Genomic DNA, 21,259 nt, shown 5'->3' with positions numbered 1-21,259 from the left:
GTTTTATGGATAGCTACACACTGAATGGCCATATAGTGAATAATGTGGGTTATTGTTTTTTTAAATGTAAACAGTGCATAAAATATGCATTGCAAGAAAGGAGAGTATTTCCTTCTTTTTGTTGTGCTGTTCATGTTAAATATTTTTTGAGCTTTCTAAGTATCTTTCTATAAATATTAAGGTTACTGGGTGTGATCTGCTTAGTAATTGGACCACATGTATTAACTTGCATAAAGTATTTCTGCCAGGATCTTAAGTCCTGCTATCAAATGTCTCTTATTTGAATTTCATTTCCACTTTATCCTGAGAACCATTGTTCAGCCCTTTTTGTCTACAAAGATTATTTCCGCACTAAACAGCCATTATGGTGGCAGTTTTTCAATCAAAATATATCCAAAGAAAAAAGAAAACTACATACACTATTACACCCCTCTACAATATTTTTGAAAAATGGTAACACTTTAACCAATTGTTAACATTAGTAAACAACATTAGTTTACATGAACTAACAATGAACAATACTTATACAGCACTGATTAATCTGTAATAATAATGTTTTAAAATATTCACCATTAATTTCAACATATACTAATACATTTTTAAAACAAATGTTATATTTGTAACATTAGTTAATTCACAATGAACTAACATGAACTAACAATGAACAACTGTATTTTTATTAATTAACATTAATGCTGTCAAAAATATATTGTTTATTGTTTGTTCATGATCGCTAATGCATTAACTAATGTTAACGAATGGAACCTTATTTTTGAGTTGTCATATATGTATGATTCATAGAAATAAAAGAAATATCAAAGATAAATGTAAGATTATTGCTACTCTTTGACTTGTTAGAAGCTATGCATACTCTGGGCATTCTCTCAACCAACTTCATGAGTTGCCTGGTGCTTTTCCAACAGTCCTAAAATAATTTCCATAAATTTGTTGGCTGCTTTTCCTTCACTCCAACTTGCTAATGGTTAATTCATTTTAAGGCATTTAAGCATAAGCTTTTAGATCAAAATGTTTTTAGAATCATGAGAAACATTCTGCACATTCAGTCAGGTGTGTTCAAACTTTTGACTGGTATCGTATATTGCACCATCTATTAGTTAAAAGTCATTTCACATAATGTGAACCTGATAGGTAGGAGACGGATGGGCAAGGGTACAGAAGCAGCCTGTACTTTAAAAGTATCACCACAATGGGAACAATGCTCACATGCTGTACACATAGCACACACTCAAAAAACCCACCCCCTTCCTTGTGATTTTGCCTAACACCAGTGGCTATGTATAGCACTGGGCCCTTGATACAGGAACAGTGGCCAGGGTGCTGATCTTCAATGCAATTCTATACCCGTGTCCTCTGTGTTGGACAACAAACTCATGTGAGCTGACGAAAAGAAAGTACAGTATATGAGTGACAGGCTATGATGTCTATCATCACATGGATATGAGTAACAGAAGTGAAAGTAAGTGTGAATTAATTCATGAATGTGGGAGGTCAAAGTCGTTCCTGCAATAAACCACCATTGCCTGCTACTGTAATATAATGAAAAACGAATACCTGATCTGCTCATGTTGACATTTGTTCCATGTGCTTTTGTAAACAAGAGCAAAGTGATTTCTAGCCCAGACTGAAATTTGTCATTTTGCCCCAGACAGGTAAATAAAAAAAGAGGGCGTATTCAAATTGTGAAGGCAAAAAATGCCATCTAAGTAAATACTTTTGTTTATTTGAAACATCTGTTATAGTTCTTAACATTCTATTATTGTCCTAGTTATGCATATTATGGCATAAAACATGAGTTGATTTAATTCAGACTTGATAATTTGTTTTAATGAATTGATTAAATTGACATATTTGACATAAACTTAAAGGAATAGTTTGCCCCAAAATGATCATTCTCACATCATTTACAGAAATTCGTACAGCATCAGTCACCATTTACTTTCATTGTATTGAAAAATGGCCAAATATGGGCTAATATTACAAAACTGACTTTATTGTAAAAGCACATTTATACATTGTCTTCTTCACTCTCCATTCACAAGACATTCACTCCTATCACAGCAGAGATCTGGGCCCGTATTAAGCAATATAAGCAGTTTTTTTTTTTTTTTTTATAAATATATATACAGTATATTTATTTTTTCTAATGAACATCACCTTTTTGGCAGATGTAATGACAGATTTAGTCTGAACATGACTGGCACAGGAAATACAACATGGCATTGCCCTATGCTCTCCTGATAAATCGTGAGGCCATTTCTGAACATAACTGTCTGCAACACTGCAAGACAACCCCATAGACCCTTATCTTATCTTCTGTTGGCAACTATTGATTAGTGCATGAACTTAACTCTGTAAACTGTATGGTATGTATTCTTTTTCAATGTGGCGTAGGTAGACGCCCCTTATACCTTTTATTTAAGTGTGTGAGTAAACAGTCTCCACCTGGCACTCTGTTTATGTGTATTGCTGAATGGAAAGCATATATCATATAAGCACGGCCTTTGAGGAATGATGTCTGCTTTATGCCAGCTTGGAGAAGAAATATATCATGCAAAACTGTTTTATCCTCAAAATTATCTTTAAAATAATGCTGCAATTTTACCATGTAGGCCTAACACCTGCACATATCCTATCATCGTCTTATTTCCTCCGTTCACTAAGATTGCATACATTAATAAAGCTATTTCATGCATAACATTTCAACATTATGTTCCAAAGTTAACAGTTTTGCGTGCGTTCCTTTACATTAGCGTGTTGACGTCATGGTCCTGCTCGTCCCGCCCACGGTGAAAAGCAGGGGTTTGTGCAAGATGAATGACTGGTTTTTAGGGGGTGGAGAATCTGAAGTCTTCATTTACTACACCCGGCTGTTACAGGAATCATTAGAAACACAGGTTGATTCCAAAAGAAAAAGGCGTAGGCAAACATCGATATTAGTGATTTTTACTGACCCCGGTAAGTTTTTTCCATTCGTCATCACCATCAGTTCATAATTCGACTTGTTTATATGCAAGGTGTTAACGATTTTAAGCGTAAATACTCAAGAACGAAATGGCAAGAGGAGAGGGCACAGAGCAGTTTTCCAATGCAAGTCTTCTGCAGAAACCCAGCCCTGATGGAATCAAATTAGCAGCAAAGGTAAGGAATCGAAAATAATTTTTGGCTTTAATTATTTTCCCATTTTGATTTGTCTCCCAGTGGCAGAGCCACGTAGACCCACACTAGGAGGAGCGTGTAGTATGAGCGGCAAGCTTGATCGTGTCATTTTGTCAGGTTGAATTGAGCGCGCACACCCCCATTATCTACACCGCTCGCGACGCTACAAAATTACAACTCTCTCATTATAGCCAACGCTGATTAGGCGTTTCACGCGACCAAAGCGGCTTCCTTCATTATAACGGGAGAGTTGTGGTCGCGTTGCGTCGCGTCTGTCGTTTGCAATGTAAATGAGTTTTCGCTGACCGTATCATTTTGACGTTTAGAAAGAAGCTTTAATCAAATAAATACGTGAATAAATTTAAATCAAATTTGTGTGTTAAAATTGAAAAATAAAAATAAAATATTTAATCTAAATAATAATAATAATAATAATAATAATAATAAAAGCATTTAGGTCTATTGCACTAGCCACACTGCAACTCCATCATATCATATGAGAGGTGTTTTAATTTTAGATCGGTGTGGATATTTGGGTTTGTAATGTAACGCCATGATTAATTAACAACATGAATCCGATATTCTGCATGCATTATGTATCCCTATACTGATGATGTGGCAATGTTTGCATGAAACCTGTGATTAAACGTTCAAGTCATTTGATTTATGGGGTTGATATCATGTGATTTGACTTTAATGCTTTAAAACGTATGGGTTTACTGCTAATGAAGATAAGCTTAATCAGTTGCAATAAAAAGGCAAGGCTATGCTGCATTCCAGCAGATCTTAGATAGTTTGACCTTATTTGTATGTTTAAAACAGCATAATTTTAACTAAGGCTGGTCTTTGTCTGGTCTTTGTCTTAATAGTTCCATAGTTCAAAGATGTAAGGAAACTTGTGATTAGAGGATGGCATCACTGTTCCTAAATCTTGAGGAAATGCCCTTGTTTGAAAAGGACCATGCGACAGCTATGTTTCACTGCTAAATGTCATTGCTACATCATAAAGTGTGCTTTTCAACACACTCTGACGGCGAAATCGTAAGGATTCGTACGATATCGTGTGACTGCACTCGTTTGAATTCCTGTGACTTTCACTACAGCCAATGACGTCGCTGAACATCGTTTCCATCTAATTCGTGACAGTCAGTTACTTCTGTCACACGTAATAGCTTCCTGTCAATGTTTAAACACTCTACTGATTGGTTAAGTTTAGAGAAAGGGTTTGGGTAAGGGCATAATATTAATAAGTATGTCCTTAATGCCTCGAGTGGAACTAGCTCTTCCACATTAAACATTCGGAAATTCGTATGAGTTTATGCGAACAACATCCTGCCAGACCATACGAAATAGCCAACTCCTAAATTATGTATGAATTTTCATGAGATCGGGTTGGTGCTTTTACTTGCCTCTTAACAACTCTATTTAATCAATAACATTACAAGAAGGCAGAAGAGGCATTACAAGAAAATGTGGTATAGAATTAATGAAAGCCACATTCAACAATGTGCCAACAAATCGTCTGTAAACAGTCCATGCTGTATATTTGGCAAAGAATCTCTCTAAAACAATGGCCCTGTTGCCACTGTGTTGTATCCTGTCAGATGGGTCATTCAAAGGACTGTAATACAGTGTCTTCATTACAATGATAGTGTGTGAAGCTTGTCCCAGTGTCCTGTAACAGGGGCATTGTGGGAACACAATGTGCATAGAGCCAAAGTTAACAGGGTGTTCAATCTAGTCTGGACGTTGCAACACTGGTTTATTGTTGGTGTTTGCATTTGACAGTCGCTCAGCTGTTACTCAGATGTGTATTAAAGTCACTGCATTAAGTACTCGTACCATACTTGAAAAATGAGCTTGGGGGTGTGAAACCAATATTTGAACTTTGCAACCCTCTTTCAGCCTTCTGAACTGATCCACCGTGATGGTAATCAAACAACATGTTCCATCTCGTCTGACTGTGTTCAACAGGATTTCTTGCATGAGGGTGAATATCTTGTGCAAGATGTTGCTAAATGAATGTATGGGAATTGATGTTATGTTGTGGATTATTTCCAAACAGCAAGCCAAGCAGAAATGCATCGTATTTGCATAATTGAAACCAGCGCTTGTCTCACAGAGAGGTGACCCCAGCCACGCAACAGCGCAATCCAATTTACGAGTGTGTCTGGCTGTAGTGTGACCTAACTGACACCTCAGATAGGTTAGCCTAATATAAATCCCAGCAGAGACGTTGCAAACTTGCGATGACCTTTCTGAAGTCAGAGTCCGCATCCACACTGTATTGAGAATTTTGAAAAACTTTAAGCAATACTTAAGGTAATCTTGTTTCATTTCTCCTTTTTTTTTTAAATAGCATGAGGCGAAGGGCCGGTTGTCGGTCTGCAGTAAGTTGTGCTATGCCATTGGAGGAGCGCCATATCAGATAACAGGATGTGCAATTGGCTTCTTCCTTCAGATCTACCTGCTGGATGTTGCTTTGGTGAGTAGAGCTTTGTGTGATTGATTTTTTTTTACACAAGGAGGACCCTAATCACGTGGACCACACAATCAAATTTGGAGTTGCTGCATTCTCAATTAAGTTGTCAGTCACCATTAATTATGATCCCTATTCCCAGGGTGCTCTTTAAATCACAAACATTCCTATTCCTGTAGCTCAACTTGTACAGTATGGTACTAGCAATGCACTTGTCATGGGTTCAATTCCCAAGGCACTCGTAGTGATGAAATGTAGCCTATACCTTGAATGTATTGCATATGCAACCATTAATCTTCAAACCACCTTATAACAGTAGTTTCTTAGCATTTAGATCTATCCATTCAGTGTTAAAATACCACTTGAAAAGCAAATGCAATGCAAGCAATTAACCTTTTAAAAACTGGAGATCAGATTAACTATGGGAATATGAGTGGGATCCTCAGGGGGGCATTGAGTTTCTTTAAACTCCCTGCCCACACAGTCAGAGATGACAAATACAGTCACAAAGGGGGAATTGTAATGGAAAATAAGTAGTTTGGGAAAAAAAAAAAAAAGGTCTTTCACACCATGAACTTTTCAGGGGCTACTGTAGTCTTGGCAGGCCTATTGGCCAGATTAAAGAGTCTGAATACCACCAGCTAAGGATTGTTATAATAGCTTTCAACATTTATCATGTCACTAAGAACTAAAGAAGTCGTGTTCGTAGTGTAAGTTCTGCTAATGTATTTAATACCCTAATTAACAACTGTTCCTGCAATGCTCAATGGCAGCAAGCAGTTATAGACTATGCAACATTTGAGACTGTGCAACTGTTTAAGACCAGTTTTTTTCTACTGGAAAATGAGAAAATCCATTTGCTTGTCATGTGATTTATGATCTCATGTGTCTAAAGGTCATGGGCAGGTCCCATGTACTCATCCTAATTTCTGTAAGTGTAGTTTACTTGCTGCCTAGCCCTCTAAAATTATTATTTTAAAGGCATGCTAACTGACAAGTCATCTCCAAGTGATACATAGCAGGGCATCTTAACATCTTTCCTTTATAACCTAAATAAATTGGTTATTTTATTTGAATCTGTGCAAATTATTTAGCAGAACATTTTACTATTTAAAAGATGTACCATACAGAGGTTTATATGTAAAATTTTTTTTTACTGTTTGTTTGAGTTATAACAGGTACGATGTAGCAGCTGATTAAAATAAATTTTAATTCTCAGCCAGTGATGTGTGTTGGATGTGATAACATGCTCGCCTTTCTCTTTTCTCTGAAGTTGGATCCATTTTATGCTTCCATCATTCTGTTTGTGGGTCGGGCATGGGATGCGATCACAGACCCAACTGTGGGCTTTCTGGTCAGCCGGAGTCCCTGGACCCGATTTGGACGAATGATGCCTTGGTATGTCTTATTTCTACCTTGTACCCTTCTTTATTGTCCATTTTTTTTTTCTTTAAGCTTTTGTACCCTGATGTTTTAGTGGCGTCTTTCACGTTGAACTATGTGTCACACTGAATAAGAGTTAGGATTGCCTTGTAAGAGGATCAAGTTACCTGTAGTAACTGTCTGGCATTGGAAGCCTTTCTCAAGACCATTAGTTTCACAATTTCACTCTCCACTAACTCAGTACTCACTCAGTGGTCTTTTCAGTTGCATTTAAAATACATCCCAAATGAATCTCTCTGGTCTGTCACTTGCTTTGTCTTCTGACCTATTTCTCTATAGTTTTGAAATGTCAGGAGGTGTAGTTTTTAAGTGAGAGTGCCAAGTGTGTCTGGTGACAGCCCCCAAGAGTTCTTGTGGGGGTAGAGGGGCATGCAGGGACTGCAGTAGCTTTGCCATTTGACAGTTTGTATTTTCAGCCAACCTATCTGATCTGACCACTTGACCAGCATGAATAATTGCACTTCATCCATGTCATCTAACCAAAAGATGCAAGTTTAATCCTGCAAATTTAATGAGCAAATTTGTATCCTATAAATATGAAAATGGCACAACCACCCACTATTGATTTAGGGTCTTCTTTCCCACAGCATGGTTAGCATAAATACAACTGTGTTGTTTGGCTAGTTACCCATGATGTCTGGTTTAAAAAAAGCTTGTGTGGTTCTAGACACAACTAATGATTTTGGGGTTGGTAAAGGTTTAGTGGAGTTGGATGGGGCCGGCAAATGTTGTTTGATTCTACAGTTGCAGCAACTAGAGCTTCATCTTTGCTGTTTTTGATTAATTTTGAGCCTTCCAAAATCAATTTCCCTCTACTTAACTGATATTTCCTAACTCGGAAAACACGAAATTATCCCAACTTCAAAAGCTCCAACCGATATGTCTTGTTTTAGGAGTGTTGCAGTGGCCTTTCTTTCAATAGCAGAATGCGATGTCTTCTGAGGCCACTCATTGTAGGAATATTTGGAATCTGATTCGGAGGAAGTACTGGGGATGGGGGGTTTGGGGTGTGGAATGTGCATCTCTATTCTAATTGAACACAGGCATGTCAAGGAATCTGGATGGAAACTGATGTGGAAGTTCTGCCCTAATTTTTAGGTTTGTTGTTATAGTTATGGAGACATGGGGGAGATGGAGAGGATTGGGACTTTTTCGCCTGCCGTTTCTCAATACCTGACTACATGCATTATTAATAGTCACAAGCATGTGAGTTAAGATATTGTAATCCTAGAGGGGAATGCATTACAAAGGTTATTCACACATTTTGTTGGCATCATGGTACTGATATATAAGGTAACTAAAGACACCGTCTCAGATAAACCACAGTTGGCTTTCATTTTAGGAACCCACAAACCCAAAAATCTAAATCAAAGACGATCAGAGTCAGAGGGGCGCTGAGAGTCTATGTTCTTCCTTGTTGTTCTTTAATCCTGTAAATTTTCTGTCTTTAAGAAGCTCAAATTGTGTGGATTGAATTATCTGTAGTGTAATCCAGCAAATAAAGATAGATTTGTATTTTGCTGTCAGCTCGGAAGCAAGATATCCCCCCCCCCCCCTTTTTTTTTTGTTTTTTTTGTTGGAGTGTGTGGCATGCTTTGGGGGTGGGGAAGAAGGCAATATGGAAATTACGGAACTCCGAGTGGTCCAACCCACAACACACCACTGCTGTGAACCAATCAGAATGAGAGCATGGCAGACCAACTGAGCCTCAAGCTTGAAGGCACCATACAGATTTTTTTTTAGGAGTGGTGGGGTTATTTTAGTTCAAAAGACAGTCTTGCTTGTTGAGTGAGATGTTTCTATTTTGGCCTGTTAACAATTGCACTTGTTACGTATGTGCACCTAAACATTAATCGAGTTGACCCTATTTCTTCCTATTTTACATTGACTACAAAATGTTATTTTATTATTGTAGTGGTATTTATAAATACAGATATTTGCAGTATTTCATAAAAAATATGCTTTAATACATTGAAAAGAGTGTAGTATAATAAAGGTCACAATGGCTGTCAGCTTTTACTGACACCAAAATATGGCTTGTATCAAAGGTAATATTTTTGTAATGTGTAATTCTTTTAATTCCTGATAACCACTCTGAGCGTTCATATGATTGTACCACATTTCATGTCATGTAATAAACGCTGGTTTGAACATTGTGCCTATTTCAAGAGAGCTTGAAATTTGAGTCCAGTGCTCTGTATCACATGCCAGTTAAATACAGCTGTTGTACAGAGTACCATGTGAGACATTCCTGTCAGTACATGTAATCTGAAATTGCACTGTTATAACCCTCAATATAACAAACTTGAACCTGCTTTTTTTTTTTTGGCCGATTAGGCTGTCACAAATATTTACTTGTGACATGTCAGTAGTTCAGTCTAAATGTAGGTGGGGTGGACTGTTTAACAAATAATTTTCTATAGTTCATTATAATTTGCTGATCATTTAACAGTTTTTCCTTTAAATTGTTATTTAATTTAGTATTTCACACTTTTTGTGTTGGAGCTTACTGAAAACAGCCTTATTCGTGCAATGTTATTACATTAATGTGAGGCTGAACGCATTTTTGCAATCACTTGATGTCTTCTGTAAAGTGTAGCAAAAATGTACCATTTGCTTTTCTGAACTATTGACAAAATCTGCAGACTTTCACTCTTTTTTTTTTTTTTTTCACGCTGACTGTGGGAGTAATGTTTGAAGAATGGAAAAATTTGTTGAATTGAGCTGGGAGGACTACAGTCTTATTGGTAGCTTAAAAAAATTATAAAAGTAGCCAAAATATTACTAAACAAACAAGCGGGGGAGTTCAGTTTTGTGAATAACAAGCATTTGAATTCTGTGGAAATCTGCAGAGCATTTCTTGGAATTCTGTGGGCACAGATTCCAGGAAGGCCAACTGATAATTTAAAAAAAGTGCAAAATGTGGGGGTCAACAGTTGATTGCTGTGTACTTTTTCCATAAACTTATGCTGGGAATATAATGCTGGGCTGTTCTATGCAGCAGGTTGAATTGCTCTACTAAGAAAAAAATAATAATAATAATAAAAAAATAAAATAAATAAATAAATAAATTATTTATTTATATATTTAAGGAACTGAGCAATGGCATTTCTCTTTTAGGAAATGAACAATAGGAGTATTTCCACCTCAGCATCCTGATTGCAAACTTTGTGTTGTGTGGGTAATGGGACAATAAGTGTGAAGCAAAGACAGGAAATTGTTGTTACACAATCAGTTCTTTCAATTTCTCAGTATGTACAGCAGCTAGTGATGATGACATAGTTTTAGTCATAGAGAGGGAATGGAAAGGAAAGACACGTTTTAGTCATAGAGAGGGAACGGAAAGGAAAGACATATTTGGTGCTTAAGCTTCGATGATGTGCTAGGATGCAGGATGTGGAACACTATGAAGTCTGCTTCCCCTGGAATGAATGTTTATCAGCAGATTTCTATCTATTAAAAACCTGTTTTTCATCATGGGGAAATAAAACGCCAAACCTGTTTTTATCTAATTTTCAACTGTGTTTTTTTAAATTGTATACTTTTGCTCTAGTAATGTTATAAATCCTTTCCACGCAGGGTTGTGCTGTCTACCCCATTTGCTGTGCTGTCTTATTTCCTCATCTGGTATGTGCCCGATTTTGACCAAGGCAAAGTTGTTTGGTACCTGATCTTCTACTGTGCCTTCCAGACCTTGCAGACAGTGAGTAACAATCTTCATAAGTGGCAGCCTACAATATGTATGTGTGAATTTGCATTTACCTTTTTGGCATCTCCTATTTCCCAAAACAGTGTTTCCATGTGCCATACTCTGCCCTTACCATGTTTATCAGCTCTGAACAGAAGGAGAGGGATTCAGCCACAGCCTACCGTAAGCTTTTTTTTTTTTGTCTTTGTAGTAAAAAACAGGTTCCAAAATTGACTTTCCCACATTTACTGGCCATAAATATTTCTTTCCTGCCTTAACTGTATTTTGTATATATACTGTATATACTGTATGTATATGTATGTGTATATATTTACTCTATAAAGCCCATTTTTACTTGGATTAAGCACTGGGATGTTAATTTTGGGCCTTGGTTAAAAGCATCTACTGTACAACTAGCGGTGTCTTCCAACAGTACAGCTGGCAACCTGTTCTCTATTTTCATGGCTAACTGTTAGCTCTCTTTCCTCAGGAATGACTGTTGAGGTTTTGGGCACGCTCATTGGCACTGCTGTACAAGGTCAGATTGTGGGAATGGCTAACGCTCCCTGTATCCACACTGGGGAGGACCTCAACTCCACGGATCTGCAGGTGGCTCCTGAGGTCAACATAACTGAGCCTCATGTTTCACTTGGGCATCTGGTAAGGTTTTTTTCTAGGTTGATTAATTACAATTTATCGAACGTTGGCGTTAAATGTGTGGTACCTTACGGATCTCGTTTTCCCACAGAGAAATGCTTATTTGATTGCATCTGGTGTCATCTGCTCCATTTACGTCCTCTGTGCCTTGGTCCTTTTCCTTGGTGTAAAGGAACAAAAAGGTATGTGCTGAAACCATTGCAAACTGCCCCATTTCCACATTACATAACGCAGCCAAACTACCAAGAAGTCATTTGATGCCTAACAGGTTTCCAATAGAGAGAAGCGCTGATTGCAGATATATCCAGGGCTTTGCCACAATTCTTGGGTTACTTTGAGTCAGTAGTTGGCCCTCAAGCAAAGCTCAGGTCCCAGGGAAATGCCACTAAATAAGCCAAATAGGGCGATTGGCTTTCATAGTGCTGAGAGGGGCATCTCAAATGGGGTCCTTTGTTAAAGGAGGGTCATTATTTGTGCTCTCTAGAGTTGTATATTCTGGACCAAAATGTGGAGCCAAGGGTGTCTAACAAGCAGATCTTTGTAGTGAGACTATTGTGGGAAAAGACAAGCACAGTCTTGACTGTGTGAAACTGCTGATGCCCAATGCCAGCTGCCCATTTACCAACTCAGAACACATTGATAACAGTAAGGAATGTCACAACTAACAACTGTTTTTGCTGAAATATCACATGCTTCCGTTGTGGGTCTTTTTACGCTTAACGCTTGGAAATGGAACCAATTTGAAAAATGTTTAAATGTCCCTGACATGCATTGCCACAGATCATTCTGGCAGCCGATCAACATGAAGCTTGCCAAAATAACTTAAAGCCTGCCAATGGTCAACATTTGGCATCATTTTGTAGTGGTAGCAATATATACTTTTGCGTTCGCTGAAGAAGAGGATGGGCTGAAAAGTTTGGACCAGGCCACAATTGTTTGGATAAGGACTGTATGGCTTGTCAGTTCTCCAGCGTTTTGATTCCAAATTATAGCATCTCTCCTCTATTTGTACACTCCACTTTTAATTTCCAGTGGTAGCTATTCTTCTGGAGAATTTCTATAATGGAGAAGCATCTATAATTATGGGCAAACTTCTCTGCTAAATTTTACTTCTACACATGTGCATTGTACTTCTTCCTGGAGCTGATTGTTCCCTGTCCAGTCACAGTCACCATATTTGTTGTTTTCCCAGAGGCGGTGAATAATGTTAATAGGACCATTAACTCAGCAGGGGTTACATTGGCTTTTAATATTCACCTGATAAACACTGTCAACTCCCTTCATTTTTTTAAATTAGGTTAGGTGCAAACTCATCAACGTCACTTTATTCTTGAAGAAGAGAATACTTTAACTTTTGTGTACCTTCAGCCACCTGAACTGCATCAACATGCCCTGTGTTTGATACCTGTGCCATGTCCTATCGGCTTAAGAGTTTCTATGACTTTTCTAACTGTTCAAAATTGCAGTTTTCGCACAGCGGATGATTAAAAATCTCCAAAATCCCATAAACGTACATTTAACAGAGTGTTCAAAAAGGCCCAAGACTATTCAAATTCCAGCTGTCAATTTTTTTTTTTTTTTTAAATGTAAACAAATTCACACAAGGCCTTTAATCTATTTAACTGTCTGGCTCTCTATGGCCACATCCACTCTAAAATGTTTTGTTTTGAAAACGCATTAATTTCGCTATGTACATCGCTCTCATCCACACTAGAATGGCAGTAAAAACGAAGACTTTCAAAAACGCAGTCCATAAACGCAAACTTTGGAAAACGACGATAGAAAAACTCAAAACGTTAAACTTAAACCGATTAGTGTAGACGTGGCCTATCTAACAACTGTCGATTGTTTGTTCATTCAATCTTCAGATTTATTTATTTTTTTCTTTAAATGACGTTCAGACAAGGCTTTTTCCAGCCATCATTCCATTGTCTTGAAATCTAGTTGCATTTGCTGTAGCAACATTAATTGCCAATCATTTGATTTAGTATCGCTGTCCTTATCTCATTATCCTCCCTCCCTCTTCTTTTATACAGAGACCTGCAGGATAAGGTCCGAACCTATGTCGTTTTTCCAGGGCATTCGTATGGTAATGGGCCATGGTCCATATGCCAAGCTGGTCATGGGCTTCCTCTTCACCTCTCTGGCTTTCATGGTGAGTGGGGGGGGGGGGGGGGTTTATGGGTTAAAGTTGAGTTGTGGTCAGCAGTAGCCTTACGGTGTTTATGAACCTCTGACCACCATGGACAACTTTGGACAATCATTTTATTTTCTACGGTTTTTCTAATAGGTCTTTTTTATGTCTATAAACATTTAATGCAGTTCCTGGAGGGAAACTTTGCATTGTTCTGCAGCTACACTCTGGGGTTCAGGAATGACTTTCAAAACATCCTGCTCGTCATTATGGTAAGCTTAGCATCTATATGTGTGCTTTGTTGTACCCATTGTAATGATGAAAGGGATAGTGATCTTAGACATAATTCAAATATTCCTTGTTGAATTACAATGTTCATTTCAACAAAGAACAATAAAGGGTGTAGCTTCTGTGGGAGTGTAATGTACCAAAAGACTTTGTATTAAATCCCAGCAAACTATTCTATTATTCAGACGGCATAGTCTGCATTGCTGGTTAAGGAATTCATTATGAATTCAACCTGGGATGGAAATTAAAGTGAAGTTAGAGGCAATAAAAGCCAAAACTTCATCCTCATGTCCTCAGTTTGACATCAAGGGTACGCTTTTGTTAAATGAGTCCTATTCATTGGCTTTAAGGTCAAAGACAGGTTTATTGTAAAGTGTACAAATAGAAACTACTTAATACGGGTCCATTATATAATGTATGTCTTTGTAAATTCTGTTTGGGCTGATCCTCACCTATAGACTAGTGTTAACAGTTATATATTGCCTCTTGATCAACTTGCAACTCAAATCCAAACTTTGCTTGCAATGCCCATGTAATTCTGAAGACACCTTTGCAGAAAGTTATATCAAGTTGTCAAATTGGTTATCCGTTTCGAGAATCCCTGTTGGTGTTGGAAACCAGATTATCGTTTGATTATAAAGCAGCGCTTCTAGTTTCAGAGAACAAGAATGTCTTGCTCTTGTGCTTTTGTCCTTGTCATACGAGTGTTCAACACCAAGCTTCCTTGAAGAACCAGATTCAGTGAGGGGGAATTATTGTGGTCATATAAAACCTAGTCTGCTGAAATTTTTTATGACCACAGTAATCCTCTGTCAGGCATTTGCAGCTGAACTATGGACGAGAAGTAAATGAATAGGTTTTGAGACATTGCCTATGCCTTCGATGTTGGTTTGTGTGCCGCATTCTTTTGTTGTTCGTCAAAGAGGTGTTTTAGGATACTCTGTAAAAAAAATTCTGTAATTTTAATGGTCAAACACTGTTAAAATGCTACAGTAAAAAAAATTACATAATTTGGTTAACGGGTAGTTACCTTGAAATATACGGTAAAAAGTTATAATATATTTAAACAGAAAATACATGTAATTTTTACAGTAAAATGTTGTAAAAAAATGTAGATGTAAAGTTTTTTTTTTTCGTATAATTAATGTTAAAATGTGTATTATGTTTAACATTTGACAGAGTGCTTTTTACGGTAAATTATTGTTAAAATCACGGTAAAAAACAATAATCGGGCATTCCCAGAATAACCTGCATGAATTCCCTTCCCATTACTTTTCATTATATTTTATGGTAATAGTTATGTTTCATCTTATTTTTAATATCATGTACTTTGGGGTGTTCTGTGTTATATTTGATGTAGTATAGTTAATGTTTATTGCAATATTGTGTTACCCTGATGGTGTTAATGTTTGTGTGAGTGACACTGAGCACTGTCTCTACATGTTTATTGGTCATTGCTCATGAAAGGGCCACTATTGATGAACTTCATATCATCATGTGCAATTATAATGTTTAGTTAATCACCATAGTAAAGTGAAAAGCAGATTTTTACAGTTTCAATAGGTTAATGCATCAAGTTTATTTTTTAACAATTTAAATGGTAATGCACCGTAAAATATTCAGGCATCAAACTGCATCCCGTAAATTCTGAAACGTGGTTACCATATGTTTTTATGGTAAATGTCTGGCAACCACAGCTGCTGGTAATTTACCATAAATTTAATGGATTTTGTTTTACAGTGTACTGTACGTTCTTGCTCATAGGAACATGTGAACCACATAACTTCAAGCACAAATTAAATCTTAGCTATTGCCTTGTTTATGCAAATAATCTGTTTTAAGGCCAATTCACACTGCCCCAACAAACATGTTGTTGGGTCAGTGTGTTCACCCTTTTGGTGTTTATTGGGGAAGTTTGACAATGAAAATTATGATTAGAATCTCAACATTCTAAATCCAATAGCCAAATTTGGAATATTGGTGTTTGTTAGAGTTTGTTTGGACAGTGTGAAATGACCTTTAAGAACCATCATGAGCATTGCTTTCAGTGACAAACAATAACTATAGATAAACATAGGAAAACCCTATTGGTTCTCTCTTAATTTCTTTAATTTCTTTCTAGCTCTCTGCCACACTTGCTATCCCATTCTGGCAATGGTTCCTTTCGAAGTTTGGCAAGAAGACAGCAGTGTACTTTGGAACAACCGTAAGTATTGACAGACTTTCAAACCTTTGAGTTTTTTACAGTAGGAGGCAAATTTTAACTGACCCACAGTGGCATCCAATAAGTCTTGTTACTGACAGTTTCGATTTTCTTTGCAGTCTGTGGTGCCTTTCTTGGTCTCAGTAGTCTTGGTGCCAAGCAGTCTTGCTGTGACCTATATTGTGTCCTTTGCTGCTGGAGTCAGTGTTGCAGCAGCCTTCCTCCTGCCCTGGTGAGTGTCTGTCAGTTATAAACCTGAGAATAGAAAGTCTTTGTGCTTACAAATGCATTCATATATTGTGAAAGACTGTATGTTCATGGTTTGTTTTCCTGTGTGCTCAGGTCCATGCTTCCTGACGTGGTGGATGATTTTAAAGTACACAATCCTGATTCTCAGGGGCATGAAGCCATCTTTTACTCCTTCTATGTGTTCTTCACCAAGTTTGCATCTGGAGTCTCCTTGGGAATCTCAACTCTTAGCCTTGAGTAAGTTAAACACACACAATCTTGTAAGTAATATCCTATTTGAAACCACACTATGGGTACATTCACACAACAGTCAGTATGTTTACATGTGCTTTAAAAGTTCCATTTCAGTTGGACTAAAACAATTCGTCTTTTTAAAATGTTATGTAAACACTTTAGTCCAACTGAAATTGTTCCAGTCCATATTTGCGAAGTCAGACTGACAGACCTTGATAATACAATGTAGCTCGGCTTCATCCAGCTTGTATACACGTAATTGGACTACGACTAGCTTTGGCATTGTGCAGATGCTCTGAAAGACAGAGGAAACATGCAACATGTATGTAACCCAACGTATTTGTACACTGTAAATATTCCATAACTCAATGTGTATACTTGGACAGACAGATGAAGACCCGCATCGTCAGTGCATGTGCCTGCTGTTGACTACTAAAAGAGTATCACAAAGCAGTCATAGTGCACGTGCATCAAACACGTTTTTATTCACTCGTGGTCAAAAGAGTATACTTTGAGAGGCAAAATTATGTTTAAAGTTGGATTATGTTGGCTGCTTGATCCAATTGTTACACTTTCAATGGATGAGAATCATTCTGGCCCCTTAACTTTGATATATAATACGATTAGCGTCTCTCCCTAACGGTCATCTGGTTTGGAGACCCGTGCCCATGTAGGACAATGTTTCATGTAAGACTTGCCATCAGTTTGTGATCAGTCATGCGGTTGGAACATTAAACACAAGTAATCTCTTTTTTTGCTCTTAAATAGTTTTGCCGGCTATGTGACACGAGGTTGCACGCAACCAGCAGAGGTTGATTTAACTCTGAAGATCCTGGTATCTGCAGCTCCAGTTGTCTTGATCATCATTGGGCTGCTAATATTCATCACCTATCCCATCAATGAGGAAAAGAGACAAGGCAACCGCAAGCTACTTAATGAACAACGGTAAAACCATCTATTGATTATTATTTTTTTATTTTTTTATTGTCCTGCTCAGAGAAGTTAAGCCGGATCAACATTCTCAGTCTAGAAAGATGTAAATATAGCATGATTCTTGTGAACCTCAAAAGATGATTTAATGGCATTCTTTTTTGTTTGTGTGTGCGTGTGTGTGTCCTAATTATTTTGCCTAACCATGATCTTTCTCTTTCTCTTTCTCTTTAGAGAAAACGAGGTTGACTCTGAAATGGGCTCAACTGAGCTCAAAGTGGTTTAATAGAACCAGATGCTAGACAAAACATTGTGCCACTTGCATCGGACCAAAAGAGGCAAAAAAAACAAAAAGTTGATCTGAGGTGGGTCATGCCTGCCATGAGAAGAAACTTTGGACATTTTGGAAAGCTATGTTTTGGTGTTGAAACCAAAAATGCATTTTAGTCATTTTTAGAAGGATACACTTTGGGAGGAATATCTTTGAAACTGTACATTATGTATAATATTTATATGTATCTAATTTAATATTTATACTTTTGTGCATCTAACTGAATTACTCAAGCAAACTTGACACTTAAGTGGGGTTTGATTACATCAAACATCAGTTGTGCCCACAGAAATTAGGTTTTTATCTGATTCTTTTGCATTGCTTTTCTTTGATCCCTATGTCTTCAAATGATATGCTTTAAATCATTGAATCTAATTCAGTCAAGTTCTGTACCCACTCGGTAGCTAAAGTGCATCATCTTGTGTATCAAATCTGCAGGTAGGAGGTAAAACTTTAGAGACTGTAGACAGTATTCATGGAAACTACCAGGACACCATTAGATCCTATTGGGTGTTCAGGGGTTAAACCATATGATCAAGATTATTTAATTTATTGCTTTTGTTTTAAATCTTATGTTGATTTAAGTTTGTTTCTACCATCTTCCTTAATTTACAGTATCTTGCTTAAGGGTCTCTGTAAAATATTAAAAGGGCAAATACAATGGAGAGTTGTCACTGCTGAAAAATGACTTCTAGTATGCAAATTATTCCCATGGAAAAGCCAATCAATGTGTTTGCGAGTAACACTGCCATTTGTTTTTTGCGTTCATTTAATAGTATCTCTGGTCTGTTTTGTTTGGTGTCAGCGTCCTTTTGATTGTCCATATTATAGTCTTGAAAGTGCTTGTGCAAGACATTTGTTTTATTATTGTATAGTAATAATGTAATGTCAGTTCCCTGTCTGCAACTTGTGTCAATGATTTGAAAACCATGTGTTTCCTTGCCAAGTGTATATGCTGTAATATATATATGTACTGTACGTAGACCAGTTAAAGGTACATATTTTTCATTTTCTCTCTAGGAAAATGTTATTTGTAAATATTCATTTGTGAAAGGTGTCATATGTTATACATATTTACATAGGCTGTGCATTGAAATCTCATCGGTGCATATTTAAATGGACTAAAAGAAGTTAGTACCATTTTCTAACTGGTTTTAGTTTTGTATTAGTATTTCATTAACACAGGTTTAGGTTGATTTGAGTTTTCCTTATTCTGAGAACACAAAATACATTTATTATAATAAATGTGCTGATGTCTGTAAATATATTTGTTATTTTTTTAATGGAATCGTCCCAAATGTGGACGTATGTAGTTATTGTAATGTTACCGAAAGGTTTATTAATGAATACTAATATATGACAATCACTTGCTTTTGTCTTCCATGTTTACATCACTTGATGTGGAGCCTAAAAACCTAGTTACAATTTATACATTTCTGCTGTATAATATAATAAAGTATAAAAACATTTAAATATAATATAGGCTAATTTATACACTACGGGAGCCCTGAACCGCACTGTGAAAATAAACAAATAAAAAAACATATAATGTTTGAGAGGCTATTTATACGTGAGATCCCACAATTAAATGAATATACCTCAGGTTACTATGTTTCATATGGCATTCAATGTGAAGTGGGACAACGGGAGTTCTTTCGTTTTTTTTGATGACATTAACCACCGGGAATATCGATGCTACTATTGTAAATATATACACAGGGTGGGATGCTGCCCTAGGGCCTGGGGTGAGAGGGGGCCCGCAACAGTTGAAACATGTAAACATGCGCTAGATAGACGTCTTTGACCGTTGCGACACCTCTCGCTTTTCAGTGCTGTGTTTAAAGGGATAACTTGTGTTAGTTGCCAAATCAATGAACTCTTTGGAGCGACGCGTCAGCTTCAACCACGGCACCGTGTCGAGTTAAACGAAGATGCAGAGCTGCTTGAGGAAATGGTGCACTCTTCGTGTTCAAACATCGTCTGGCTGTCTCATTGTCCCTTGGCCTGTTAAATGAGGGGAAGCGCTGAGAGCTTTGCGTCTCTTAAATATTGCAACGTAGGCAATGCCTGTCCTTTTGTTGTGATGTGTGTACATCTGGTAATGTTAATCTTGTAAGTAATGTCATCATTTCTGGACTAATAAAATAATGCATACATTGACTGAATGTCATGCAGATGTAAAGTCATGCAGACTTAATTTACGTTGGAACTTCATCACAATCAAAGCTCGACAATATCATGAAATACGGGTGAAAATCCAAAGCCTGAGTTTGCAAAGCAAATTGTTAGATCTTAATAATCGTATAATAATGTGGGTTGCTTTTGGATATTTGTTACCAGAATGGTGTGCCCATTAAAACACTTCCAGCTTACATTTTCTATATTGTGTTCCAGCAGCATGTGGTCAAACATACCACAAAAGAAGCTGTTGATTTAAAACGCCACAACTCCAAAAGCCACCTCATGAGAACTTGGTGGAGGAAAATCACCATAAGCAAAGATGCAGCAATCACAGGAATATAGAAGCGGAGATATAATTACTAAGTGGATGGCGAAAACCCGTTACGTCATCGCGCAGGAGAAAATTCTCAACACAAATAATCAAATACAAACTCGAAATGTCCAGAAGAGCAGGTTTATTGGCACTTTTGAAAAATATCTCAGAGATCTGCAGGGTAAAAGTCATAAGAATAAAAGAATGCACACACATAATGCTCACAGAACCTGCATGCATGGGTCACGTTTTCTTTTAACTTGAACAGTTTTGTTCAAGATTTTCAAGTATAACTATATATATATATATATATAATACTCAAACCAGCCCATATGGCACCAACAATCATCCATGCGATTATCTAATCATCCAATCATGTGGCAGCAGTGCAGTGCATAAAATCATGCAGATACAGGTCAGTAGCTTCAGTTAATGTTCACATCAACCATCAGAATGGGGAAAAATGTGATCTCAGTGATTTGGACTGTGGCATGATTGTTGGTGCCAGACGGGCTGGTTTGAGTATTTCTGTAACTGCTGATCTCCTGGGATTTTCACACACAACTCTAGAATTTACTCAGAATGGTGCCAGAAACAAAAAACATCCAGTGAGCGGCAGTTCTGTGGATGGAAACATCTTGTTGATGAGAGAGGTCAACAGAGAATGGCCAGACTGGTTCAAACTGACAAAGTCTACAGTAACTCAGATAACCACTCTGTACAATTGTGGTGAGAAGAATATCATGTCAGAATGCAATTCTGAGATGCGGGTTGGAGCTGTTTTGGCAGCACGAAGGGGATATACACAATATTAGGCAGGTGGTTTTAATGTTGTGGCTGATCTGATCTGTATATCAGTTATGAAAACAGGATGCAGAAATGTCAGTACATTAGTTTTTTTAAATGCTCCTTTGAAGGACAGTTTGAAAAAAGTTTGATTAAAGATTAAAAG

The 21,259-nt window shown here is 37.3% G+C and overlaps 1 protein-coding gene across 2 annotated transcripts; it reads left to right on the top strand.

Annotated features, from left to right (window-relative positions):
* The first annotated feature begins 2,860 nt into the window (after positions 1–2,860).
* Positions 2,861–19,927, top strand: LOC127421262 (sodium-dependent lysophosphatidylcholine symporter 1-B). 2 transcript variants are annotated; one of them, XM_051664149.1, is made up of 15 exons: positions 2,861–2,976; positions 3,067–3,159; positions 5,537–5,662; positions 6,930–7,054; positions 10,679–10,802; positions 10,892–10,970; positions 11,278–11,447; positions 11,536–11,626; positions 13,481–13,599; positions 13,767–13,850; positions 15,989–16,072; positions 16,189–16,301; positions 16,412–16,555; positions 17,321–17,497; positions 17,717–19,927. In XM_051664149.1, exons 2-15 carry the CDS (start codon positions 3,073–3,075, stop codon positions 17,766–17,768), a joined length of 1,575 nt encoding a protein of 524 aa, XP_051520109.1. In that variant the 5' UTR covers positions 2,861–2,976; positions 3,067–3,072; the 3' UTR covers positions 17,769–19,927. The 2 variants fall into 2 exon arrangements, with proteins under 2 accessions (XP_051520109.1, XP_051520108.1); XM_051664148.1 differs by having other exon boundaries at positions 2,868–3,159.
* Positions 19,928–21,259: the final 1,332 nt, after the last annotated feature.

Source organism: Myxocyprinus asiaticus, chromosome 30 (assembly GCF_019703515.2).
Source record: "Myxocyprinus asiaticus isolate MX2 ecotype Aquarium Trade chromosome 30, UBuf_Myxa_2, whole genome shotgun sequence".
Taxonomy (NCBI): Eukaryota; Metazoa; Chordata; class Actinopteri; order Cypriniformes; family Catostomidae; genus Myxocyprinus; species Myxocyprinus asiaticus.
Note: the sequence above shows the minus strand (reverse complement) of the source record. Positions and strands in the feature narration are given on the sequence as shown.